This window comes from Drosophila takahashii, chromosome 2L (assembly GCF_030179915.1).
Source record: "Drosophila takahashii strain IR98-3 E-12201 chromosome 2L, DtakHiC1v2, whole genome shotgun sequence".
Classification (NCBI taxonomy): domain Eukaryota; kingdom Metazoa; phylum Arthropoda; class Insecta; order Diptera; family Drosophilidae; genus Drosophila; species Drosophila takahashii.
The window spans coordinates 7,474,063-7,502,055 of NC_091678.1; the positions used below are offsets into that span (position 1 = coordinate 7,474,063).

A 27,993-nucleotide genomic window follows, 5' to 3' on the forward strand; every position below is an offset into this window, starting at 1 on the left:
TGGCAACAACAACAACAAAACCGAAAAAAATCACCCACGTCAACAACAAAATCTCCTCGAAGATTCTATTATCGGCGAAAAGTGAAATTTCTGTTTGGTGGCCAAAAACAAAAAGACCAAAAAAAAAACAAATTAGCAAAAACCAAAACAAAAACGCAAAAGATCGAGAATTTCATAACGACCAAAACAGGCACGCCTTTCGTATTTTGGCCATTTCTTTTGTAATTTGTGGCGCAATTAACGAAATTGAAATATGCAATTGCTCACATAAGTCGCAATGTTTGGGTGCAAAATTCAAGAGACGCAAATAAGCAGCACACATTATACATTTGGTTGTACGAAATAACCCAATAAACAACAACAAGCCGCCGGAACAAATACGAAAACACATTAAAACGACGCGATCAAAACAAAAAGCCAAAATTTCGGTCAACAGAGATTGGTAAGTGTTGGGAGTACACTATTATAACACCCTTTAACGGATTGAATTTTAGGGAGTTGGGTAAATTTTAATATTCAATTTTAGAGAACATAACAGATTCCATAAAGAAGAATAAAGTTTATATATAAATTAATTTTAGAGAACATAACAGATTCCTTAGAAAAAAGTTTATACACAAAAACTGACAAAAGCACTAGGAAAAAGTTTCAAACAGTTTATTTTTAACAATAAACAAAAAATGTTGTTAAAAAATCGTTTTAAGATATGCGAATTTATCACTCATACGCACTGTTGCCTTTGTTGACTTGCAAAGGATCTTTAAGACCGTTTATCGAGGCCTAAAAGCCAAATTTAAATCTAAATTAAAATTTTTAGTATTTTTAAAGTCTTTTAAGTAATTTTTAAAATTATTTTTGTTTAGAAATTAGTTTAGTTTTTATTTATTTATTAATAAAGTCCACTTACAAATTATTCCCAAAAATATCTTTATAGCTTGACTGATATACCCAAAAACTATAGGTAATACCGAGCAAGTCGGTGAATTTCGGGCCGCTCTCTCTCTTTCTTTCCGATTTTCACGATCAGGAGCGTGATCACGACATGTGACTCACGTCGAGGCCTTTTGATAGGCACTCGATTGTTTTGTAGTTTTTTTCGCTTGCTTTTTTTCGCCGTCTGCGCTTCATTCATAAACCCCAAAGTTTACGCGGTGCTTCAGATAAAACCGAATCCCCAGGCAAACAAAGAAACTAATTGTATACAGGTGCGTTCCGCCGGGCGAAAAAGATAGAGATTTATTAGAACGCGGTGTTTCAGTGCGAATTGCGCGCGATTTTAAACGCGGAAGTCATCGCACTTGGAATCGACAACAAAAAAACTAATAATATTACATACAGAAACAGAAACAACAACAAGGGAACAAGCACGGTAATTGCAATTACAACTACGAAGTTGCGTTGGCGGTCACATCGCATATTCGCAGTGCGACAGAAAAGTTGTTTCCTTTGTTTTACCGTAAACTTTTATATATGTACTGAAATATATATATCTGTATAAAGATTTTCTTTATATGTATACAGTTAATATGGTACAATCCTCAATTGCAACCGAAGTTTTAAATACCCTTAAGATCTTAACGTGGTTTGGATGTTTTTTAAGATTTTAATAATGACAAATTTAAAACTCAATCCTTCATAAAAACCTTAGAAACCCTTATATCCTTTAAAGAAACCTTAGAAAATTTATATTTACTATTTTGACTTAGTTGATCATAGTTATATATATTTTTTAAATATTTTAATTTTTTATTTAATATTGAAATACCTTCTCAAAGTGTAAAAACAACACGAACAACAAAACCTTTAACGGATATTTATACGCACACACCCACAAGTTAAGCAGACAGGAACAGAGAGTGAGTGAGAGGGTGAATGAAGGGGTGAAAGAGAGGGGGATATATAGACTGACTGACAGACAGCAAGTGCAAGTGTTTCACTACAAGTACATACCCCATATCACTGTGGGGGTATCAGAATCTTTTTTCCGCTTTTTATATAATCCCCAATGTTAATATGTAAACCAGAATGATATCTCTCTGCATTGCGTACATAAGATCTTTCATTTATTATTTAAGAAGTAAACATTTTAATACGTTTAATATTTAACAAAAGCTTAATGTTATTATTTACAACTGAAGAAATGGTTTTAATCCCTTTTAATCGGCGTATTGAATTTTGAGCTAAAGCAACATTTTACATTATAACCATGACTAATTACCGGTTTTTAAATACTTGGGCCGCTGAGTCACTTTCCTAGTCTAAAGGAAAAAGCATCTTCTTACACTAGAATAAATATCTTTAAAAATTCTAGCTTATATCTTAAGTAGTTCTTAATTAAGACATTTCTCCGAAATTTTTGTCCGTTACTGAATACATAAATTTCAATAATCTTCTTGTGGTTTATAAAAGTCAAAGAACTCAAATTAAAGCAAATGAAATAAGATATGGCTTCATTTGCTTTATCCTTCCTGTATATAAATTTAAAGTATTCATTCATGACTCATTGCTACTGAAATTAAGTGCATGCAAAAGACAACAGTTTGCTATTTTAAAAAAATTGATTAAGTAAAAAATAAAAAAAAGAAAATATTATTTCATTATTTGTGACTAAGGATTTAAGTTATTAAAATACGATTAGGCATGAAGGTTACATAACATTAAAGCTTTTATTTTGATTTATCGCACAGTTTGAAACTTTAAGCTAGAATTATTTTCAGTTAAACAAAGAATTATGGGCATTAGAATTCGTTGCCTTTTGAACGGTAAATTTAAGGTGATGAATATTATTCGATGCGTGTGACTCATGTACGATTATTCATAGATTACTCAATTAACGTCAATTAGAGGGAAAGTGTACACATTATTCACGAGCAGAAACAACATGATGCAATGCATATTTGCTTTTCCCTCTTGACCATCCTTGAACCCAAAAATGAAATCTTACTTATCGGTCACTTCTCTCCTAAAAACAAAAAAACCATCTAGAAATATATGTATTTCCACCAACCCCGTATACACATTTGTATATTTGAGCAGAATGACTCGATAAATATTGAAACAAAGGCCACACAGCTGACGGCTGCAATGAGCACCCCCATTTAAGTGTGTTTGCATACATACCATAATATTTATGTACAACTTGGTGGCACTTATCGGTCGTGGTGGTGATAAGCGAAATGCATTCGTAATCGTCGTACGGCAACAGACCCCGGAGTCGGAACCCAGGAACCCGCGGAGTATGGAGTACAGGTGGCCATGGCGATAAGGCTGCACAAATCCTACAGCACAAAGTCAAATATCAAAACGCAGAACCGTCAAAATAATAGAACGAGTGGAATCGTATGCGAAAAATTGTTCTTAACTTTATTATAAACCAAAATAATAATTTCCTTATTTAAAAAGGGTTTCTTGAAATGTTATAGTGGTTAAGTTTTTGTATTATTTAATATTGTATAAGTATACAACTTTTTTTAGCAACAACAACGATTTTATTAAGGTTTTTTAGATTTTATTGGGAATGTCTATTAAATCTATTTTTCATAAATGTACCTATTTTACATATTTTTAACCGTATTATTTGTATCCTAAAAAGGTTTTTTTTTCAAACAAAAAATTATATCAGCATAAAACTCCCTAATTTGGAACAAGGGGCTTGGCATAAGTGAAAAATAAACCTGAATTCGAAAATTTCGGTTACTTAAGAACGAGATATCTGAAAAAGGTCTTATGGAAAACAGTTGTTTTGCAGGTTGTTCAGAAGGGGGAGGCGGATGGGGATGGTGGGCGGCTGGTGCTGTAACAGGGGTGCGAAAGAGACGGCAACAAGGCTGCCAACGGCAAGAAACGATCTCAAGGACAAAATCGAGTGTGAGCGTGTGTGAGTGCAATGTTGTGTGGGGTCAGGCAAATACGCATACCAACGCACGAGTCCAATGCCAATACTGCATATGTGTGTTTGTAAATGTGAATGGCAGAACCAACAACTGAAAGAACAAAAACAAAGAACTCTGAGCGAGAAAGAAAGAAAAAAAACTGAGTTGAAGTTGTTTTTATAACTCCCCAATGAATGAGTGTGTGTGTGTCTGGGTGTCTGTGTATCTGTTTTGCAAACAAACTGCGATCGGTAGGTTCAAGGCCAGTGCCTCGAAGGTTCAAAATACTCACTCGCCAGACAAAAGGAGTGTTCACCGCCAGCTTGTGCTGGTATTTGTATTCATAATCGAATGCATATGTATATATATGTATATACCACGCCCACATATGCGAAAGCGAAACTTATCGCCCGCCGCTTGTCGCTTATGTAATACAATCCTTCATGGGGGTGCCAGTTCCAGCCAGAGGAACTCAGACTCAGACTCAGAAGCAACAAGCGATCAGCACATAAATACAGTCGATATTCCTTAAGCAGAAACAGGATTATACTGGGAATTTTGAGTTAGGAACCTTTTAAAGACTAAAAAGATCTCGAAAAACTGAATGGAGATATTTTATAGATTATCTCTAACAAAATGGTTTTCTGTCTACTTTTGGGTTTCATAAGAGATTAAACAATATTTTTTAAAACCAATATTCTGATATCTAAGGTTTTAGTTTTCAATAAAACTGATATTAGAAATCTGTGGAACAGGTGTCTTCTAAAAAGATGAATTCCGCAATAATAATATTGTTGCCTGCTTTTCGGGATTTTAAAGAGATCTAAAAATACAAGAGATATTTATGTGATCTCAAAAAGATTTCTTTAAAAATGGGTTATAAGAGAACATACATACTTAATATTTTTGGCTTTCGATAGATTAGTTAGACAAAAATTTTTAAGATAATATTTTCGTAGTCTAATGCAATATTTTATTTACATTTTTCAAGATAGTAAAAATTAAGGTAAATCCAACTTAGTGGGGTTTGACTGTGGGCGTATGACAAGACATTATTCTAGATTACATAAAGAGCAAGATCGGAGATCCGAGGCGCGGAATGTGCAGCCCAGAACGCCGAACTCCCCCTCGTCCCCCCTTTGCCGACCCCCTCCACTCACCATCCCTCGGTCACTGGCCACACACATACACCACACACACACAGGCACACACTTGGTCACACATTGCGTATGCCATTTTGGCGCTATGGCCGCGAGTGCGAGCGGTACGGGGACAAGCGTTCTGCGAGAGCGGGCAGAGCTGCGACTGCGACGCCGACTGCGCTGCCCGCAGAGTTAATGCACTCGCAGAGAAGTTCAAGGCTGAACAAATCAGTCGTTGGCTTCTCTTTCTCTCGCTCGCTCTTTCGGCTGCAGCCCCTATATATACAGCAGGGGTGGATATTATAGTTCCTTGAATATATCAAATATTAAGAAATAATGTCCGATCTGTATTTCCTTGTTTTTTTTCCCGATATTCTTTAGCTTTGGATTTATTGTAGATTTATATTTCTTTGAATTTTAGTTCTTGAAACTCCTTTCAAAACAACATAATCACAAATTATCTGTAAAAATTAATTTTAAAAACAAATAAAATAGATACATTTATAAATTTGACATAAATATAATATTCCAGTGTTATTTTTTAGAAAATATGATCGTTTTTAAACATTTAGAAGTAATTAGTAGCAACATTTAATTAGTACTTAGTACTACTTTCTTAGCCGCAACTGTTTTGCACGCCCGGGTGTGTGGGTATTCCAATAAGATCATTTTGGCGGCGGGGCAGAAAAGTAAAAACAAAAATTATACTCGCATTATTGTTGTATAAATTAGCACAGCACCCAGTCTGTGTGCATTATATAAAAATGCGCAGCTGGCATCGTTGGGTAGTCGCATTTTCAGTCTTTTTCCCTCGGTGTTCTTCTTCTTCCACTTGGTCTATGTAAAATATGCAGGGTAATGTAATACGTATACGTATTTACGCCTCTGTGTTTGTAGGCCCATAAAGTACGGCGATAGTAATACTGTTGAAATATTTATGCATACTAACAATTAAATTGATATGTATACACATGCCAGTGACTGTCCCTCCATTTCCATCTCTTTTTCCTTTATTTGCCTTCTCTTGCAAAAAGATATTTCTGGTAAAGAGGCTTAAATAAAGAATAAGTACTTGGGGACGTGACATCCACCCTTTGGGATTTGTGTAGTATTTAAATAGAAAAGGGCTTAAAAACTAGTATATTTTTTACCAATTTTTAATATTTTAATTTTGTTTAAATAAAAATGTATCATTTTTAATTGCTTGATTTTATCTTTTCTTTATTTAGTTCGAATTAAAAATACATTCATCCTATATAAATAAGTTTAAAGTTTTAATTAGCAATCCAGTTTTACGTCACACGAATGAAATTGGTGGGTTGAATGTAAAAACATTTTATTTTAATACTATATATCATTTAACCTTGCTAATTAGCAATCGTGATTTACGTCATATTAAATTACGTAAACAAATTTCAGGTTTTTGAGGAAACATTCTAAATAAACAGCGCGTAATATTATACTTACATAATTATATACACACGTATCTTTTAAGAAGAAATTTAAAGTTCTATATTAAATGTGGGTGGGAATTAAGTTAAAAATGTATCCGTCAGATTTAATAAAAATTTTTAAAAATATTTTCCATGAAAAGTATAAAAGAAAAGTAATGAAAATCCATGGGAAGACAATGAAATTAGCATGCGAAAATTGGCCAACTAGAATCATGTGAATTTACCTAACGATTTGTAAACTTCGGCAATCGACTGCAAAAAGTTGCAATTAAAGCGATTTCCGTTTTCCTCATTCGCCATTTCCCCATATCCCCTTTCCACCTTATAAAGATCTTTTTAGCGGAATGACATCACATGCATTTCCCATTAGTCAGCAAAAAATGGCCAATTAAGCGAATGAGTAAATATTCTCAGAAGAACTTTTGCATAATGGTTGAATTTTGAACAACTGATGATGAAATGTAAGCGAACAGACAAAGAGAAAGACGAGATAAGAGACTCTGGGGCGTTAGGATTGCGATAAAAGTTCAACCGTTTGTTGCACACAAAGTTCAAGTTTCTTTCGTCAGAGTTTTTTTTATGTTCCTGTCTGCAACTGCGCAAATTGCTTAACTGCGAGAGGGAGAATGGAATGGAATATACCGGGTCTGAAAAAAAAAAAGAATAAAAAACAGAAAAATCGAGAGATATGACCAATCAACCTACTTTGAGGGGGCTTGGGGGCTGCTGTTGGCGCTCTAAATTTAGCATTTCTTAAGAATTTCTTGCGCCAAGCTGCGCCGTTGGCATTTTCTGATTTTCTGCTATAAAAGGGATAATACGAATATACTGCCTACTGGATGAGACTGTATCTGTATCTCTGTATCTGTGTATTCGCGACGATCCTCTCTACGTATGTGTGTATGTATCTCCCTCTCGGTCGCTGTCATTTCGTTTTCATTCTTATTCATTCTGGTTCTTCGTTTATTTCGTAATAATCGCAACATCCGCTGGCATCGGATCGGGATTGGGACTTGCGACTTCTTATATTGGGTTGGGTCTTCGACATCGCCCTCTGCATTCCCTTTATTCCTTATATATGCCCCCATCTTCTCTTTGTTGGCAGAACGATCGCTCTTTTCTTTGTCCGTTCAGCCGTTCTGGTTTCTTCTTTGTGTGGGCATTTTTTTATCGCTGTTGCATTATATAATTGTAATTTACAGTGGCACTTTTTTATATAACCCATGGGGCGTATGCTTTATTTACTTTGTTATAACAGAGATTACGTATACGCAGGGTATGATTTGATGTATTTAATTGGGTTTATTAATAAATCTGTTCTTTGGGATGTGACAGGATTAAGACACCTTTCGAAAATTGCATCCATTCATTAGTTATTCAATACTAAAATATTGGTATACTATTAAAAATTTATTAGTTATTTATTTTCTTATGGTATAGTATAGTCATTTGACCTTAACAATAAAAATAAAGTCAAAAAAGTATTAAAAAGTAATAACAAATAATAATAAAAGCTGTATGTATATAAATACCATTTTGTAACCCAGCAAAGCTCAACCATCCCACACTCAAAATATATTCTAGGTATTGACATCATCGCTTAAAAATATCTCTTAAGTCATAGTTATTAAAAAAGAGTTATTTACGATAAAGATAGTTCTCGAATGGATTTCTTAAGTCATAGTTATTAAAAAAGAGTTATTTACGATGAAGATAGTTCTCAAATGGATTTCTGGCCATCCAATATTACTGTTCCACGTAGTTTGCCGGCAATTTGCAACCAGGGCAGGCCAGGCATTTATCTTAATTGAAGATCGCGCGAAAGTCTAAGTGCAAATAAGCGGTTAGAGTTTTCTATTTGGCAACAACAATGGCAGTAACAACAAAAATACAGCGGTAACTGTGGCGGTACTAGCGACAACAACTACATGGCCAGAGGAAAGCAATTTGGAAAGTTGTAAGTTGCCCGAATGCATAATTCATTGGGTTCGACACCACCAGCGCTGCCGGTACAGTTGACACATTAGCCAAACTAGACAAAGCCGTCACAATTGCAAATGCTTTTGGCCAAAGAATGAACGAAGAGCGGCCAGAAAGTCTCCATATGTGTGTGGTATATATGAAAGCAGCAGCAGCAGAAGAAGTCGTCAAATGGCCAACAAATGAAGCGCATTGTGCAAAACTTTTACTCTGGCGATGGCCCCGCTCATATTTATTGTGGATTTTAGAAATACTCTGGGGGCAGTTATGTGCAAAAGTATACAATTTCACTAGAATTATGCATTAAATTATTATTTCAAAAAAAATTAAACCTATTAGTTTTACTTTAACATATCCTAGAATTTTATATTTACCTGGAAAAACAAACAATATTTTAAATTCTTATTTTTGAAATGCGGTAACATTTTAAAGTATCCTATTTTATTGAAATCAGAACGTTCTTAAGTTAAGAGCACAGAAAGTTTACCAATGCTTAATAAAATTATGAATTAAATAATGTTCAGAGATTTAAATAAAGTAATAGAAGTAATTTTTACTACCAATGCTTAATAAAATTATGAATTAAATAATGTTCAGAGATTTAAATAAAGTAATAGAAGTAATTTTTACTACCTCTCCAAAGTAATTTTCAAGATTATTGTATGGTATAAAAAATATTATTTCATTAAAAACTATACAAATTCCAAGAGTGTGTTCTTTTAGTTACTAAAGATAATAATATTTTGTAATATTTCATTGGCAACACCTACTTATATGAGGGTGTTAGTTTCTTCGATTCGACTAGAGTGATTTTCCCCCGTCGATACTTTTCGCTGGCGTTTGCCCATGGCCCATGGTCATTGACATTGCTCTGGACATGGACTTGAACATGAACATGGGGCCCACAATGCGAGTTTGCTTCTTCTGCCAGAAGAAGAAGCTCGCCAGCTGGCAAGAAGAAGCGGCAGCGGCAGAAAGAAAATTAATTAAACAATCAATTGGCGTAACACTTTCTCTTCTTGAACAATAAAAATAACAAAATAGTAAAAGATTTTTATGTGGCTCGCTTGGCGCTGCGCTCGTTCGTTCGCCCGTCTTTAATGAGTCGCTTCGGCGATTCGTGAGTGAACGTTCTAAACCGGTGTTCAAGCCGGGCCAACAAGAAGTTAGCCAGAGCAAGATACACTTGAAAAAAAATCAAAATTAAAAAATTATTTAAAAATTTATTTATTTAAATTTAAATTTTATATAACTAAAATGTAATTAATATATTTTAAATACATGTGAACTTCGGTATTGGACTATCTCTATAAAGATAAAGATTAAAGACTTGTTTAAGGTTCTTTTTCTGACATGTTTTAAGTTTATTTTTTTAAATATATTAGACTTTGTAAAGATAGCATCGATTTATACAAAGCTCTAACTTTTTTGTAGATATTCCTCGAATTTTTTCTGCGTGCACCTGAAGTTTTCACCCATCTGGAGTTGAAGAAATGTAGAACAGCGAAAAGAGTAGGTGAGCAAAGCAACTGAGCACGAACAGTTGAGCGGATTTCCAACTCCAACGGTGGCTTCCTCTCTCCAAAGAGAGTCTCGTGTTGTAACCGGTTTGTGGTGCTCTCAATTTGAAATTCGGTTTGTGTGTTGCGAGTGAAGTTCGACGAGGGGGCGGTGCGAGGAGGAGGAGGTGGAGGGGTGGGGGGAGTGGAGTAAGCGATGACGCAGCTTGTTACGTTCTTTTGCCGATCTTGCCCCAGCCCCAAAACAAAGAGAGTAACAGCGAGAGAGCGACTAACAAATCCGTTATTTGACCCAATTCTAAACTGGAAATGAACGAAAAATCACACAGTAAAAAAAAACATGTTTCTTAAAAATTATACCGGATGTGAGAGGGCGTTTAAATAAATAAAGTAGATCAATTTATAAAAAGTTCTATCTCTTAAATGGTTGAATATTAAAAGAAAGCTGAGATTGTAAGATTTCTTTTCTAACTTGAAATCTGGCTGAAAGAATCTTTATTTTTAAGAACTGTGCAGAGCAAAAACTATCATTAATCAATTTTAGGAACCCCACAAAGAAGAATTAATTAATCAAACAACTATTAACTTAAGTGATCATACGTTATGGTATCATATTATATCATATCCCCCAAGGAATCTTAACTTTTTGTCAGTGCATCGAGCCCCAAAAGAAAATGCAGCGAGAACAGCTCTTATCTTGGTATTGGTAGTACGTTTGTCCCAGTATTTGTGGGTCTTGCGTGAAAGTTTCATAATTACATGACAGTCTTGGTTCCCTTCTTTTCCATTCGGTTGGTTAATCGCGCTGCCTCTGCCGGCGTCGCTGCTTGCTGATGGCCCACTTCTGCGGAGAAAGTAAGAACTCCGCTCCGTGCTTTCTTTGTTATCGTTCCTCTTGTAATTTATTACATAAGACAATGGGGGCCAGAAAGAGAACAGCACACGACGAATCTTTCGAATGATGTGTTCGCTCTTACGGTGTTTTGGAGATTCTTCGGGTTTCTTCGCTTCGGTTCTCGACTCTTTTTTGGTAGTTCTCAATCTGTGTTTTCTGTGGGCCTAACGGTACTATGGCCTAATATTGTAACACACTCGTTTGTGCCTCTAATAATGTCGTTTACCCAATTCCGAAAACTTGTTTAGTAAGCGTTCTTTCAAGCATTCTTCTGGGTTGTTCCCCCTTTCCCTTGCCTCGTTTATTGCTGCATGCGTTTTGTGCACCATTTTCGCTGTCTTTTTTTTTTTGGGTTTCTTCGCAGCCTGGAGATTTTGGGTAGGTGGCATTACATAATTGCTGGAGCCCGCTGTTTTTTGGGTTAACTTTTACGGTTGGTAATTTGGGATGAATGTTGTGTTATGTATTAAGACGGCCTAGTTAAGAACAGTTATAAACTTGAGAGATATTCAGAAATAAAAATAATATTAATACGTGTGAGAGAATCATTGCATGGATATTCAGAGATAAAAATAATATTAATACGTGTGAGAGAATCATTGCATGGATATTCAGAGATAAAAATAATATTAATACGTGTGAGAGAATCATTGCATGGTGTACTAAGTTAAACATAAATTAGAGTTAAAATATACCAAGTTTTAACGTAGTTTACCCAAAGGTCTTTTAACAAGTGGTCACCAGAGGTCTTTGATCCCAAAATCTCTCGCCTTCATTGAAGCTTGACTTTCTCGCCCACGATTAACTTTCTTGGCAGACCTCATACCATGCCAGAAGATTCTCCGCATTTCTCCGTAATGCACTAATTGCTCGGAGAAAAAAAGCGGTTAAATTTCTATAACCCTCGCTGGCATTCGACAGGTTGACAAAAGCTAAGCTCGGCGTAGAGGCTTTTTCCCAATTAGAAAGACTTTGACGGGCGAACAACAACAAATGACATTATGTGAAATTCTAATAATTTCATTACGAAAAAAAAAGAAAGCCGCACAATTGTTGTTGGCTCAGCTGCAGCGCTGCCGACTTCGTGCATTGACTTTCCATTCTTGGGCTCCGAAATTTCATATGTGTACGTGTGTATTTGCTTTCATTATTCTAATTTCGTTAACCAAAACGAAGAAAATAATAATAATAAGACGGCCAGAAATTGTTTATCAACGACAACAACACACTCTGGGTAAATGATGAAAACAAACTCATAAATGAAATCAAGTTGAATGCACACACACAATCAGACCACCAGGCACGAGTATAACAAAAATTATAAAATTTTATTATATGACGAATTTCTTTCGGATACTTAACAACATCGCAAAAGTTGCACGATAAAAAGAAAGCAGAAAGCGTCCGCAGACGTTTCTACATGTGACGCGTGAGTTCTGCAAAATACAGCGCAAAAAAAGAGAGTATCGCCACCTCTCTTTCTGCCGATCTCCACCCCTCTCGCTCGCTTTTTTGGGGGGCTCGCACTCGCTCTCTCGCTCGCACACACAAGTAGCTTTTTTTTGGCTTTGCAATCGATCATTGAACTTTGGTTGTGAAAACTAGAGCAAGACCCAAATTTCTTCACAACTTTGTTGCCTCTGTGCAGTGTACACATACACGAAACCGGATACAGCTGGGGCCGAAATAATAGTGACATTTTGGGAAGAGAGTGCAAGGGCCTGGGTTCAACACCCACCCATGTTTAACGATTTTTTTTTTATTTCAACATTTATTTAGAAGCAAACGGATTCATTCATTTTAAAAAGTATTTTCTCTTATTATTATTATTTTTTTATTCCCAGACCATCTTCAGTGTATATCTTTTTTTCAGGGTGACAATAAATTATCTACCAGTCGAATTCGGTTGGAATTACATACAAATTCAAACCCGTATCTTATTAGAGAAGATTTCTGTATCTCCCTTACTTAAATTATATGTATTTTACCAATGATAAAATATGAAAATATTTTCTAAAACCTCCCAGTACTCGTATTATTTTGACCGCATGTGTAGGCACCACACATATGTGCCTTATCAGCTTCTCTTTGGTTTTGGTCCCACTCGACGATGGCTTTCTTTCTTTCTTACTGGCTGGTTGTTTGTTGGCTATTACCGCTTATGTTAAGTGATTTCTCAAGTGCGTTGTCTTGTGGCCAGCGATGAAAACACAAAGCCAAATGGATTTCTCAGCCGTTCTGATAAGAGTCATAAATACAGCCACATAGGCTTGTATGTGTGGGCCTTTATGTGTCAAAAGGTGAAACGCGATAGACCCTAAAATCAAATAAATTTGTTATATCAAATCATAAAGTAATCTGTGAATCATTGAAAATGGGGTAAACTAACTTGACTCCATAATGGTGTATTTGTTAATTGTTTATGATATGTGAGCAGCAGGCATATAACACTGAACTATTGACAATGTATTTAATCAATTTGACCAAAGTTACACTCGGAATTCTTTTTAATTTTATAATTTCAAAGAAAGTTCATTGTTCTGAATTTTGGCCTTCAAATTTTAGCACTCGATTGCGATTGTATTGAAAATTGTTTAATATATAAAATATACCAAGAAGGCTTCTACTGAAAATTTATAAATAAATTTTAACGATTTGACAGGTGAAGAAGAAGGTAGGCGTAATTATGAATTCTTTGAATATTTAAATTGTATTATCTTTAATTTTTTTAAGGAATTGCTAAAAAAAGTATTTATCCCCAAAAAAGCTTAAAATAAATCTCCAAAGATTTATTTAACCAAGTACTTTAACAAAATTGAAGAACTCTGCAATATATTGATATTATTATCGAGTTGGATGAACGGTTATTTTGGGGTCTTGAAAGAAAGCTCCGAATTCGGGTTCTGCATAATAAATGGGCTACCGTTATCGGTATACTTTTCGTGTGTACAAAATTTCGGTTTCGTTTGCCGCTTAGAACGGAGTGATATCAAAAGTTTTTTGATGAACTGGGGATTACCCAAGGTAGGGAGGGGGGTCTCCAGATCGGGGGACTTGGTCTCTGGGGCCTTTCTTTCACATGTGTGTGCGAGACGTTTCGATGTGGCGCAGTGTGAAAGTTTTAAGCTTCGTCAGACAAGAGCAACAACATACATGTATTGTTTGTGGCCAGTGTTTCGGTTGCTTCTGCCCCACTGCTGTTGCTCTTGCTATTGTTGTTGCTGTTTCCGAGATTTTCGGCCAAAGAGGAAGAGCGCGAATGTGCGAGCGAGTGGGCAATAGAGCTGCGTGTGCGTCTGCGGGAAGTTCATTCACATTTGCACTCATTACGCGGCCAACGTCGCCGTCGACTTTGATTTTGATTTTGAATTTGACGTTGCTGCTGCCCCCGCACTTAATCTAGAAATTTACGCTGCTACAAAATGCAGGCGCCATCTGGCGGGGATCTATAATAAATATTTTTTTTTAAGTCGAACCAAAATTTAATATGATTTTTTTTAATAAAGGTTCTTGAAAATATTTACAATCTGTACACTTTGTTAGTAAGTAAAAATATAAAATAATTACAAGCTTGGCTAGTATTTTTAAAAAAAACGTTTTATAAATTAAACAAGAAATATAATATTTAACAAACAAAATAAACATGAAAGCCACCAAATAAAATGAAAACCACTTTTTAACAGTAAAAGTTCATTTTAAAAGCCCCTTATTTCAACCTAAGATTTAAAGAAATCCCTGAAAACCCCATTTCATAAATTGTGAATATTTTTTGAAGAGATTCTGCTGAAAAAAGACTTAGAACCCATTAAAACAAGGAATATACCAGATGAATTCTACCAGGGGAAAAAGCTGTTGATTATTTCCCGCTCAATTAAGTGCGACCTGGCCCGAACCCTTGACCCCTCTGCCTCCCCTGCCCCATTCCACCCATCTAATAACGTTTGGCGGGCACGCTTTTCATCACGTTGCCGCTTACAGGTGTCCGATTGATTGCCACGGCTAAGTCCAAACAATTGTTGCTCCCCGTCGTCTGGCGTTCGTTTCGTTTTTGTGTCATGTTATAGGCGCAGCGCAGCGGTAATGTGACTTTCGAGTGCTCGACAGTTTTTCACCCCCTTTTTCCCACCGATTTCCCCGAGGCAACGTGCCTGCTGCCTGCCGTACAATGTTTATCGTTCGAATGGTGTAAGCAGCAAACCCATAGCCCCCTTTTCCCCTACAGGTATCCCTCAGTAGGCCAGCCAGAAATCGCTTCGAACCCGCTGTCACGTTTGCCGCTCACGTTTTCCCAGCAGCGCTGCTTCAAACAGGTTGCATGTTGCTTCGGCTTCGGGGTCTGTGTGCCAGCGTAACACTTGGAAAATGGGGTTTACCTGGGTGGGTGAGTGTGCCAGTGGCAAAGGGGGGGGGGCATTCGTATACGACCTGATTGGCGGGCTCTGGTGACGTCCACAACGTTGCTGTGGTAATCATCATGTGGCCTGTTTACTCACGTTGCACAGCAGTAACATCGCCAGCAAAAAAGCAACTGGGGAAAGCAACAGAGAAGAAACAGAAACATAAGCCCATCCACAGCAGGCGGGAAAAGCGAGTGTCCGGGAAATCCGTTGACGCGCTTTTCGAGGTCAAGTTGGCCGGGGCGTCATGGAAAATTTCTGCCGAAAGGATCTTCGGTCTTTTTAAGATGACATTTAAGGAAAATATACGTCATAAAATATTGGATATAGAGGAAATTCAGTTCTTTTATAAAAAGTTAAGAAACCGTATTTATCAAAAATTATATAAATGTAAAATGTTTATTAAAATTTGTTTAGAAATCTTTTATTAAAAATCTTGAGTAATTTAATTTAAATTAATTTACTATTTTGAAACAAGGGATATCCCTCTTCACATTGGGTTTCTATGTTATCATCAGTTTAACTATAGCATTTTTTGTTTACTTGTAATCCACTGCTATCACAATGCACAAATAATAAAACAAATCTATTTGTCTTTCGTCTCGAACTCTATTGTTAAACATGTCCATATAGGACCCTAAACAAAATTAACTTTTGCACTTGAAAGTACATATTTACACTCTGTAATCAAAAAGAAAGCATCGAATGAGCAGGCGAAATCACATTTCAATAATTACATAATCAACTCGATTTGATTCCAGAACAGAACAAAGAACGAATCAGAATGTAAGTCAACGTTCAAGAATAAATTAAAAACATATTATTTAAATGCAGATTTCATCATACATACATACATTCGTATTTATTATATAAGAAAGTGCATTTTTACCTTTCATTTGGAGGGTATAATCGAATTCTGATTATGTTAAATAGCACAGGACAACAAAATGGACTTTATTAAAAGGTGCAGGCCTATTGGCATTAAAACATGTTAATATAGACGTATATAAGCATATCTGCATACTTAGTTTTCGCGTTTAACGGGTGGTATTTGGGCAATCGCGGTTTGAAAAAAATAGCAACATTTAATTTTTTGATTTAAGATATCTTCGAGGGTCTGTGCTCAGTTGTAATAAAACCTATGCCAAAAAATTGCTTAGATGCCCTTCTACATTATTGCACTTAAGGTTCCATCATAATTTGAGTCAATCACAGCCTATGAGCCATTAAAGTAATTTGTTCACCTCTATTCCCAACCAACTTGATGCGGTGAACACGCTTAAAAAAATACAAGGAAAAATATATGCCCTAAAATATTTTACAGGCATCTAGAGGCGTCTTTCACCGAATTTTTAAGACAAATAAGACCATTGTACGTCGAAGGATGGAATTTATAGAATTTTTTCCGTAAGAACTTAAAAAGTAACAACTATTTTTAAATCCCATTTTACATAAATATCTGACACATTCGTAAAAATGTGCCTTTCAATTTGGTTAGCAGTAGGCGCCGAACATAGACAAATTATATTTTTAAGGGGTTAATATGCCTTAAAAAAAATCCCCACCACAATTTTAAGGCGACGCCACTGTTATCTTTAAAAAGCCTACTGTGTAAAATCACGAAAAACTCGTTACGTAAGAGTGACTCTAAAATACTTGTTACTTTTCCCATTCTTACGGAAAAAATTCTATAAATTCCATTCTTCGAAGTACAATAGTGGGATTTATCTCAAAAATTCGGGAAAAGACGCCTCTAGATGCATGTAAAATATTTTAGGGCACATATTTTTCCTTGTATTTTTTTAAGCCTGTTCACCGCATCAAGTTGGTTGTAAATAAAGGTGAACAAATTACTTCAATGGCTCATAGGCTTTTATTAACTCAAATAATGATGGAACCTTAAATGCAATTATGTAGAAGGGCATCTAAGCAATTTTTTGGCATAGGTTTTATTACAACTGAGCACAGACCCTCGAAGATATCTTAAATGAAAATATAAAATGTTGCTACTTTTTTCAAACCGCGATTGCACAAATACCACCCGTTAAACTCGAAAACTAAGTATGCAGATATGCTTATATCCGTCTATATTAACACAATTTAATGCCCATAGGGCTGCACCAAAAACACTGTTGGCCTGTGTAGTAAATAAATAATACGTCTTTAATTAGAACCGTATTAAAATTTACTAAAATGTGAGTAATTTTTTAAATGAGTAGTTTTAATTACTTGATTTACTTGCATTTACTTGATTTAATAACTTGGACTTTCATCGTCTGTTACAAGGCAGTTTATCTTCCAACTCAAGTGCAGTTCCTAGAAATTTATTTTCCTAAATGACCTATACCAAGATTAGAAACAATAGTCAACAAAAAGTGTCTGGAAAATATCATTTAAAGGCCTTTTGTACACCCATTACTTTACAAATATATTCTTTAAAGGCTATACCTACTTAAAAGTCATTAAATATTTTTTCATGTACCTATATTATTTTATTATATTACAGATTTATACTTTTTACCAAAGTTCTGTTATATACCTTCCTAGATTACTCTTGAATATTTCTTCGCTATTGTCAAAATATAAATGATTTCACATTTTTATATTTTCCTCATATTAATAGAGTATTAGCCTAGTCGACCCTCTTCGCATTTAATGGGTAACTTCAGCCGTAAGAATTGCTGTGCAACTACAATTACAGCAGCGGCACATCGAGCACGTTGCCAAGTAACAACAAAAACCTTTGGCGAATTGCAATCAATGCAATGTGCAAACAAAATACTTGCGAAGATTTGCATTTTTTCTATCGGGATTACGTCTCCCCGCAAGTCGCCCATATGCTGGATGGAGGGTGTTATGGAAAATAAAAAAATCATATTATTATTGCCACCAATCTCGATACAGTGAAACTTTGATAAAGAGAACGGAAATACATATTAAGGTACTCCGAGGAACGAGCCTCGAAAAAGTATGTTAACTTTACGCTTTATAGGGCATAGACAACATTGCGTATACGTAATATTACGCATACGTAACCATTTTAATCTTCAGGAGAAATTTTCATAAAAAATTTAAGAAAAATATTGAAATGCAAACTTTGTTGTTTTTAAATATGTTTTACAGATTACAATATTTAAAAAATGTTAATTTTAAAAAAATATATTTTTTGGACATTCCAAAAATTAAATAATTTTGCCAATCATAAGTCTTTATTTAAAAATATATTTAAAAATAAATTATTTTTGAAATTTCAAAAGAATTTTTTTTAAAACATAATTTTCTTGATGATCTTACTGTTTGGCGAATAAAAATAAAAACGTAAGAAAATATTTTTTATTTAAGATTTAAAGTCTATATATGAAAGAATATATTTTTCTAAACAAGTACAATTTTTAAGTTTTTTGTTTGCTACCGAGGGACCACTGTACCCAAGTTGGGAATGCTAGAAACAAACGCAATAAGTGGAGAACACGTTAATTTCCATTTGGTTTGCGTAGCCGACTCAAGTCGCCAACATGTGAGCCATTGCAGGCCGGCTGTTGGGGAGCGTTGCACTAGCCGCTGGTGCCTCACATTCCGCGACACGTGACCGCTCCGCCGATTGCCGGATTGCCGGATTGCTGGATTGCCGATTGTCGAACGTTGAGAGCATCGAGCGTCGAGCGTCCAGCGGCGAACGTCGAGTCAGCGCGCACGCCTCTGGCTATGAGAAATATAAATAGCGTTGCTATAACTTGACTGCTGATGCAGTAAGCAGGGGTGGTGATGGGGGAGGGGGTTTTCCAGGGGGTATAAGTAGAACCGACGACGACGACAGTGTTTCGTAACCGATTTTGGCTTTCTGCTGCAGTTTTCCATCCCCCTCCACCCCTTCCAACTGATTACCTTATTCCGAGTATGAGTGTTTCAAAACAAACCATAGATGAGTGTTGGTATTCCGGGGGTAAAATGTTAGTACGACTACTACAGGGTCCCATTACACATTTGCATACTGATAACGGATGCGCCGGAGATTATCGGGGGTATCCCAAGAGGGGTTGGTCGGGGGTCTAGAGCCCTTCCACTTCAACTGGACTACGTTTGGTTGGGACACGTGAATCGGGGGGCTCACGTGGATATCGCCTAGTGATCGCGTAATTGGGATTTGCTCATGATCAACAGCAATCAGGGAGCTGTAAACTGTGAACTGGAAGCTGGGCATCGGCTTCAAATTGAAACCACAAAGGGGATAACCAGATTGGGGCAGTTTTATGGGGTCTTAAGTATCTGAACTTATTAAGATGTCACTATTTCTTAACAAGATAGGTCAGTTATCATTTTCCATAAATCTTTAAATCGTTATAAAATAAAGTAATTGATCTTTTAAATACATTTATGATATAAACCTTCTTACATAAAAATGTAAACCATTATAAAACATATTTTCATTATCATTTATCCAATATGAAGTATTAAAATACTAGTAATCAAATATTTTTATAGAATAGGAAATATCTCTCTACCATAATATTTCTTCCTGTTGCGTTATAATATTTCCTAAAAATATCCCGTATATTCCTTATCGAATGAGTAACAATAAAAACTATTATGTATTTCTTATCTCACTAGAAAAAAGGGCATTGCAAGTTCCTCTAAAGGAAATATCTTCGGCAGTGCAGCATAAAACTCATGAGTTCTTTTTCCAAATGAAGCGATAATGAATTTCCAGCTCTAATAATAGAAAAGATAAAGCGCAGTTTATGCATTGCACTTTATCAGCCATTCTGTGGTTATTTTAGTTTCTTTTATTCTCCGATTTTCATGGGGTGTAAAATGAATGGTTTGATGGCATTTTGTAATCACTTTTCAGAACAACTGCTTAATGCGAATTCAATAGAATTTATTCTTTCATTACGATCCGTTGTTTGTTCCTCATTTGTGTTTCAGTGCCTAGTGACCAGGAACTTACGTAATAACTCCCGACCTTACTTTTTTACAACAAGTCATTCCCCGTTGTTTGCCATGTGAAGTGTCAGTGTTTATCTAGCTGTTCTTTTTGTTCTTGTTTCTTTGTCTTTAACTGCAACTAAGTTGATAGTCTGCGTGAATCTCCCCCCTCCATTTTGATAAAGCTATCGCTATAGTGCTTAAGTGCTTAATTATGATTTATATAAGTGTGGAGTGGTTTTGTAATAACTCACCAGACAGTTTGGTGGCTGCACAGATATCGGCGTGACCATATATTTACCTCCAAAGCTATCCAAAGTTTCCCAGCCACGTGATCTATCGATCCGCCTCTTGGTTTTCCTAAGTTCAAACTCATTAATAAGATTTTTTAATTGTTGGTACTCGGAAAAGGTTGTATTTACGGATCGAATATTAAGTGTTTAGATTGGGCGAATAGGATTTTCTGAGGAAATACCATATCTTAAATTGTGCGCAAATAAAGTCGGGGGAAACACACGAAATTTTAGGACTGGGAGATCTAATAATTTTGTGCATTTAGCTTACAATTTAAAATAAAAAATTTGTAATTAAAATAAATGCAGATTTTTTTAAGTTCTACCTATTTATACAATTTGTTTTGGTATCAGATTTAATATATAAATATTTAACATAGAATTCGGGGCTTGAAAAAATAAAAATGTATTTTAAACGTAATTTTTTTTTAGGATTATTGTGGAATTAATATTTTTTGGTAAATGTTTTAGAAATCAATAGTCGTTCAAATACCAAAAAAATGTCTTTTTTTAAATCCTACTCCTAAAATGTTAACTCCCCGCTCATTTGCATGTGTGTATGTATGTAAATGCATTCTCGATTATTAATAATGTGCTGGTTCTCTGAATATTTTGTGTAAGAGACGCTTGCGTCACCAAGCCAACTGGCACACACACACAAGCGAGCGAAAAAGAAGAAAAAAGGCGACCAGTACGGAGAATTGGAATCAGAATGGGAATAAGAATAAGAATCGGAATCGAAATCAGACTCACGCGGCCAAAGCACCTCAGTCACCTTACGTGAGTGTGTGTGTGAGCGTCAAGAGCGAACCCCCCTCCAACCAACCCCTCACCCCCCGCGCAACAGGCAATCACGTTCTAGTTTCAAATATGCAGCTCAAAACGATTTTTTTCTTCAGATTGCCCCGCTGATTACTCAACAACAGCAATGTGATCGCTTGCAACCAGAATGGCTCGCTGAGAAATTTCACTTTTTCCCCCCAATCGAGCCCCACACAACACGTTCGACGCAACAAGCTAGGTCGCGTGTAAAAACTTTGGTTGCAACGTGACCGTCGTCGAGCAGCTCGTCGGAGAAATGCTTTTACAAATTCAATTGCGATTCAGCCCTCTTTCGAAGCGGTTCAGGCGCTCGCGACAAGTCTCTGTATTATTCCCACATAATATATAGCCCATTCGATCCGCGATAAGCTAAACAGCAAGTGAGAGCCGTTAAAAGCATTTCGGCCAAGTGCATAAACCGCAGAAACGTCGCGTTAGCCAACTAAATCAGTTATCCCCCCAACAAAAAAACCAAAAGTGTTTGAAAAACAATTTTCAAAAAATTCTAAAACAATGCCAAAGGCGTTTTAAATAAAAAAAACCAAACATTATGTCGATTGTCTGCACGCTGGAACAGAAAGTGAACTTTTTCAAAGCGGCTGCAACGACCAAAAATCTGCTGATACTCAAGAACAATACGGATACGAATTACAGCAACAACTATAAGCAGGATAACTCCAACAGCAATAAATGTAGGTGTTAAAGTGCAACGAAATAAAGTGTTCTATAAAATAATAATAGTATAAAGTGTTGAAAAATTTAAAAAAGATTTTTTTGAACTTGATCTTGAAATATTGGAACATTTATTTAAAAAGGAATATTAAACAAAATAAATATAAATATTTGTATAATATTTACTGAAAAAACAACAACATCAGTTAATCAGTTCTAGAACATCTACTAAATTTAGTCGGTTAAAAACAATAACACGCGACTGATTGAAACGCAAAACAAAAATTCCCGAAAAAGTGAAGGGGGTGGTGGGGGGAGGTGGCGCGGAGTGACTGGCGGAGCTTAGTCATTTTGTTTTTGTGAATTTTGTCAAGACGCCGACTGCAGCGCTGCTCGCTCTCTCTTGCTCTCCCGCTTAGGGGTTGCCGGCAGCTGCGCCGTCGGCGTCGCAGTCAACGTCGGCAGAGTCTGGCACACAGAGTGGTGCTAGGGTATGTGTGTGTGCGAGCACATTGAACTGTAAATGCCAATTCGATGGTCATGGTGAGGGTGAGAAGGAGAAGAAGAGAGCAGAAAGAGAGGGCGGGGGAGCCCTCACACACACACTGACGTGCAATGTGCGATTTCTTGTTTACATTCTAGCCCCCCCATTTGTTGGTGTTGGTTCTTTGTCGTCTAATTCTCGCCTTCTCTCTTTCTCTCTCTCGCCGATTCTTGCATCATTGGCCGTAATCATTGTGTAAATGAAATGCCTGTGCTAAAAACGAAAGCAAACGGTAAAGCTATAGAGACGAGGGCAAAAAGCAAGGGCAAGGACCAATAACAAAGAAAGTTCTATGTGTGTGTTAGTTTGTGTGTGTTAGCCAGACAAGATCGCATTAGACTTTTTGGGGACCCAACGGATTTTGCATTGAATGGCGCACCTCTTGTCATTCTGTCAGCTTTATCAACTTGATTACAATTACTATATATAGTATATTCCTAGATAAGAATATTTTGAAAGAAATACCACAAATGGGTGATAAGTGAATTTGTTATTATGGTGGCAGGAAGGAGATATTCTGCACAATCTGCGATTTCGATTGGGAGCAAGGTCTTGTTTGTTTATTTATTATTTATTATTTTGGGCGAGCAACGAAAAGCGTTGCCTGCTTCTAGGCGTAGGAAATTAGGGGCCTAGAAATTACAATTTCGGAATTTTTTAGAGAAAGGAATGAAAATATTATAGTTTTTAAATTTTAACCTTAAGGTTACACTGAAAATAGGTAAAATTATTTTTGTTCATATTAAAGTGATTGTAATTTGTAATTATAAAAGTATAAATTAAATGCAACAATAACATAAAACTAAAAAAATAACGGAATTTAATCTAGGAAACGTCAAAAACATATATCTTAAAAGTTATATCATTAAAATAAGAATACATTTTTTTGAACCCATAAGCATAATAACTAATCATTCCTCTCTATCTTCCCATTGCAGTTCCCCACCTGCAACAACAACAACAACAACAACAACAACAGCAACTGCACCAGAAGCTAGCGCAGCTGCATCACTACAGCCAGCAAAAGCTGAGCGGCAGTGACTTTCCCTACGGGCCACGCCCCCCAGTTGGAGGAGGCAAGGAGGAGTCGCTGCTCCTGTTAGCGCCACCTGCGAAACTCTATCCGGAGGCATCTGTGGCCAACACTGCAATGCCCGAGGTCCTCAGCGGAACGCCCACCAACAGCCACAACAAAGCCAACATCGCCATGATGAACAACGTCCGGCTGTCGAATATATCGCCGACCCTGTCGATGAACGGCAGCTCCAACGAGGCATCTAATTGTAAGTTATTACTTATGGAACCCATAAAAAAATAAATGGTACTTCAAAATAATTACAATTTTTATAATTTTTTTTTATATATTCTGTTCTATAAAATATTAAATTGATTATTAACGATATGATCGATAAACAATTTATCGATCAAAATTATCCTTACACGCAAAATCAAGCATGTTTCCGTAAAATCGACATTGCCATGTAAATTTCAGGTCATATCGTTTTTACATGAAATACTCTTTTCGACCAAGTCAAATTTACATGGCCACATATAAAATTAAATATCAAATTTATCTTAAATAATGTAAAATCGATCTACGTTTCATATCGATTTTTTTGGGTGTAGTATTTAAGAAAAATAAGATGATCCACTTCCTCCGATCATCATATCATTTATTTTTACCATACCACCATCATATCTTTTATAAAAAACCATAAACTAACCATCCCTTTCTCTTCCTTTTGCAGTGCATCCCTTGTCCATGTACGGAGGATCCATCAGTCCGCAGTCGAATGACAGCGGGATGTCCGACAGTCTGGGCAAGTTTGTGCCTGGCAGCGGCTATGGAGACAACATGATGGGTCAATCGCCCTCGCAGGGTGGCAATGGACCCCAATCGGCGTTGACGGCGGCCCAAAAGGAGCTCTTTTCGCAACGCAAGCAACGGGAATTCACACCCGACAACAAAAAGGACGAGAGCTACTGGGATCGGCGGAGAAGAAACAACGAGGCGGCCAAGCGAAGTCGGGAGAAGAGGCGCTACAACGACATGGTTCTCGAGCAGCGCGTCATCGAGCTGACCAAGGAGAACCATGTGCTGAAGGCGCAACTGGACGCCATACGCGACAAGTTCAATATCTCCGGCGAGAATCTGGTCAGCGTGGAGAAGATCCTGGCCTCGCTGCCCACCAGCGAACAGGTGCTGAGCAACACGAAGCGGGCCAAGATGAGCGGAGGAGGTTCCTCCTCGGGATCCTCACCGTCGGGCAGTGGATCGGGTGAGGGATCGCCGCCTAGCAACCACAATGGCTACCCAGTGGGTCCACCACTCTCGCCCCTGATCTACGGACCCAATGGCAATGCCCGGCCAGAGGCCACGGTGAAGAGTGTCCATCATGTCCAGCTGGCTGTTCCTCCGCCTCCTCCGCCGCAGCATCTCTTAGTTGTGCCGCAGTCTCAGCCGCAACAGCATCTCTACCAACCGCAGCAGCAACATCTGCCTCATCAGCAGCAGCAGCAGATTCCCCAGCCTCCACAGCAGCAACAGGATGCCAGTCCCAGTGCCAGTGGCTCACCAGATCCTCACCAGCGCCCGCCAAACAGCAGCACCATTGCCAATCTCCAGGTGCAACTGCAGCAGGCTTTGAATCGGAATGTGAGGCCCGAGGATCTGGACAGTCTGCGCAAGGCGGTGGCCGCCGGAGCTCTGTACAATGCGGTGGCTCAGCCACCACCTCCTCCGCCCGCTGGTCTCTATGTGCCCGCTCCTGCCGCAGCCTCCTGGAGTCACAATGTGGAGGCAACGGTGAGCAGCAGTGCCGTGGATGCGGTGAGCAGTTCGTCGGTGGTTAGCGGCGGAAATCCCGCAGCCAGTGTGCTGAATCTTTCGCGCAGAGCGGCAGCCTGTTCGCCCAGCTACGAGCACATGCTATCCTCCACCACATCCTCCTCCTCATCCTCTGCTCTATCCTCCGCCTCTTCATCGGGCGCCGTTTCCGGCGATGATGAAAGGGAGGAACCACTGCAGCAGCAACTCCAGCGGAGCAGTTCGCAACAGCAGGGCAGCGATGCCAACAATTGTCTGCCCCTCAAGCTGCGCCACAAATCCCATTTGGGCGACAAGGATGCGGCGGCCACGGCGCTGCTCTCCCTGCAGCACATCAAACAGGAGCCCAACTGCAATCGATCATCGCCGCCGGCCTGGAACGATGGTGGTGACAACTCCAGCGATGAAAGGGATTCGGGCATCTCCATCGCGAGTGCCGAGTGGACGGCGCAGCTGCAGAGGAAGCTACTCACTCCGAAGGAAGCGAGTGTGGTCTCCAGTGCGGAGCGGGATCAGATGCTCAAGTCGCAGCTGGAGCGTCTGGAGTCCGAGGTGGCCAGCATTAAGATGATACTGGCCGAGTAACCTCAGAGTCTCAGGAGATGGAGGAAAAGAGATGCAGGATCAGGAGAGAGAGCGAAGAGACAGAGACTCTGGAGGGGATCAGCAGAGCAGGGAGTTCCATGGCGCCAGTAGTTCTAGATGTGTCCAAAACCGAGTGTTAACTATTAGATATCGATGCATGCTTGTCTCTATTTCTATGTTTAAAACTAGAACAACATATATGTGTGTGCATGTTTAACTATCCATCTTGTAATCGTGAATGTTTATAACTATATAGATCTCGTCAAAACTCGGAGCTAAACAAATCCTTAGGGTCTCAGCCCAAGAGAATTTCTTATTTAACCTGTTTATATACCTACACACACATGCTATTTGTTTGCATAGCCAAGTGGTGACCTTTAATCGGGGTCACCTTCTCCTATGCATCCCAAGTTTCCTTATGCACAGAAAGAAAAAATATTATATTTGTAGGCAAACGTTACCAAGTATTTGCTGTTGTACATATTACACAATTAATTATATTTACTCTATATATATTATATATATCTATATTCCTATTGTGTACATAATTTTAGTTGCAAGCTAAGCTTATTTTATTTTATTTTATTTGTACTTTAAACTATTGTGTAGTAAAACAAACATATACATTACACCTAAGAGACGCGAGGAGCACATTCAAACAAAAAAACGTGAGAGACGAAAGAAATCTGAAAAGAATTAATGAATATGGGCACTTCCAAAATGTCGCTCGGGACATTTGCACACCTTTAAAGTTGAAAAAAAATTGTAAAACAATGGATTTAAATTTTAATTATGGGCTTTTCCTTTCACTCTTCCCAAGCTCTATTTTTGGTAAAAATCTTGATTTTGTACCACTTTTAGTTTTTAAGATATCGGTAAAAAACTGCCGTATTCGCTCGGGACAAAAATAGAAGTGGATTTCGGGGAAGTTCATACAACACCAGAAATTAGTTAATTCTGATGGAATATTTGAATGCGATTTTTTTTAGAATGTCGTTCAAACATGTCGCTGTGAAATGCTTTTGGTTTTACTCAAAAATTCTTTGCCGTTTTTTTTTTATGCAGTTTCAACCACATTCGCTCGGGACATGTCGCTCGGGACATTTTTTCCGACTGTTTTGTAAAGCGGATTTCTTTACCTCTATCTCTCAATTGCTGGATGTTTTGCTTTTAACTTAATAGTTTAGCATGTGAATGAAGCATTTTGTACAGAAAAATGTCACATATTAGCATTCCTATAGGATAAATTTACAACAGAAGATAGGTCCAAAAAATAACAAAAAAATAGCCAAAAAGTGATTTTTTCGTATATTGGTGGGGTTTGTCATAAAAATAATCAAACTGTACTCCAAATTTGTAGTTAAGCTCAGTATCCAACTAATTAGAAACTAATATCGGGGCAAAATCATGTGGAAATATGTTTTATTCAAGTTTCAAGGTTTTTGGCTTGGTGGACTTTTTTTTGGAAGTGCCCATATATATTCTGCAATAAATAATTTTAAATCATAAATACCCTAATGTTTGTCGTTCTCAATTTATTTATTGTTTGCTGCTTTGGTTGCCCGTGTGGGTCACAGCGCTTTAACTAAATGTTATCAAAGTTTAAGAAACTTGAGAAATGAAAAGAGGAATCACACAAAATATATGTATTTGTAGAACGTATATATAGATCGATTGGTGTCGTAAATCGTAGTCCATGTGAGAGCAAGCATTCACTTTTAAAGTTGTATTAATTTTATGCCAATCACTGTATCCATATGCTAAAGCATTACACTTTACACTAAAACGCAGTGAAGCACACAAGAAAAATACATATGATTATTATAACTATAACTATGCGTACGCAGCCCTATCTATATGCATATTTAAATAACTCGTTTGTGTTGATCAATGAAAATAAAACTATTTATAATGATGAAAGAAAAATTTACAATGGTTTTTTATTGCTAATTGTTTTAGGGGATTTTTTAACGGTTGCCAGGCGCCCTTGAAAAGTTTCCGCTTTTGCTGGAGATGATTCATAGTAGGTACTATCAAAAAAAAATCAGCTAAACAAATTACAAT

At 37.3% G+C, this 27,993-nt stretch overlaps 1 protein-coding gene and 1 long non-coding RNA gene across 3 annotated transcripts; one reads left to right on the forward strand and one right to left on the reverse strand.

Moving 5' to 3' along the window:
- The first annotated feature begins 20 nt into the window (after window positions 1-20).
- On the forward strand, window positions 21-27,855 carry vri (nuclear factor interleukin-3-regulated vrille). Of its 2 annotated transcripts, none has more exons than XM_070215253.1 (3): window positions 21-442; window positions 23,456-23,800; window positions 24,266-27,855. In XM_070215253.1, exons 2-3 carry the CDS (start codon window positions 23,668-23,670, stop codon window positions 25,927-25,929), a joined length of 1,797 nt encoding a protein of 598 aa, XP_070071354.1. In that variant the 5' UTR covers window positions 21-442; window positions 23,456-23,667; the 3' UTR covers window positions 25,930-27,855. The 2 variants fall into 2 exon arrangements, with proteins under 2 accessions (XP_070071354.1, XP_017006639.2); XM_017151150.3 differs by lacking the exon at window positions 21-442 and adding an exon at window positions 21,578-21,993.
- On the reverse strand, window positions 9,176-11,407 carry LOC138913348 (uncharacterized). Its single transcript, XR_011419031.1, has 3 exons — window positions 10,728-11,407; window positions 9,911-10,271; window positions 9,176-9,396 (listed from the first exon to the last, which is right to left on the reverse strand). It is a non-coding gene; the product is annotated as an uncharacterized lncRNA (long non-coding RNA).
- Window positions 27,856-27,993: the final 138 nt, after the last annotated feature.

What these genes read in the sequence shown, in the direction of transcription:
- vri (XM_017151150.3), top strand. Translation starts at nt 21,852, where the DNA reads ATGTCGATTGTCTGCACGCTGGAACAGAAAGTGAACTTTTTCAAAGCG. An exon ending in TAACTCCAACAGCAATAAAT is followed by an intron (nt 21,994 to 23,455) that starts GTAGGTGTTAAA and finishes TTCCCATTGCAG; the next exon opens with TTCCCCACCTGCAACAACAA. An exon ending in CTCCAACGAGGCATCTAATT is followed by an intron (nt 23,801 to 24,265) that starts GTAAGTTATTAC and finishes TTCCTTTTGCAG; the next exon opens with TGCATCCCTTGTCCATGTAC.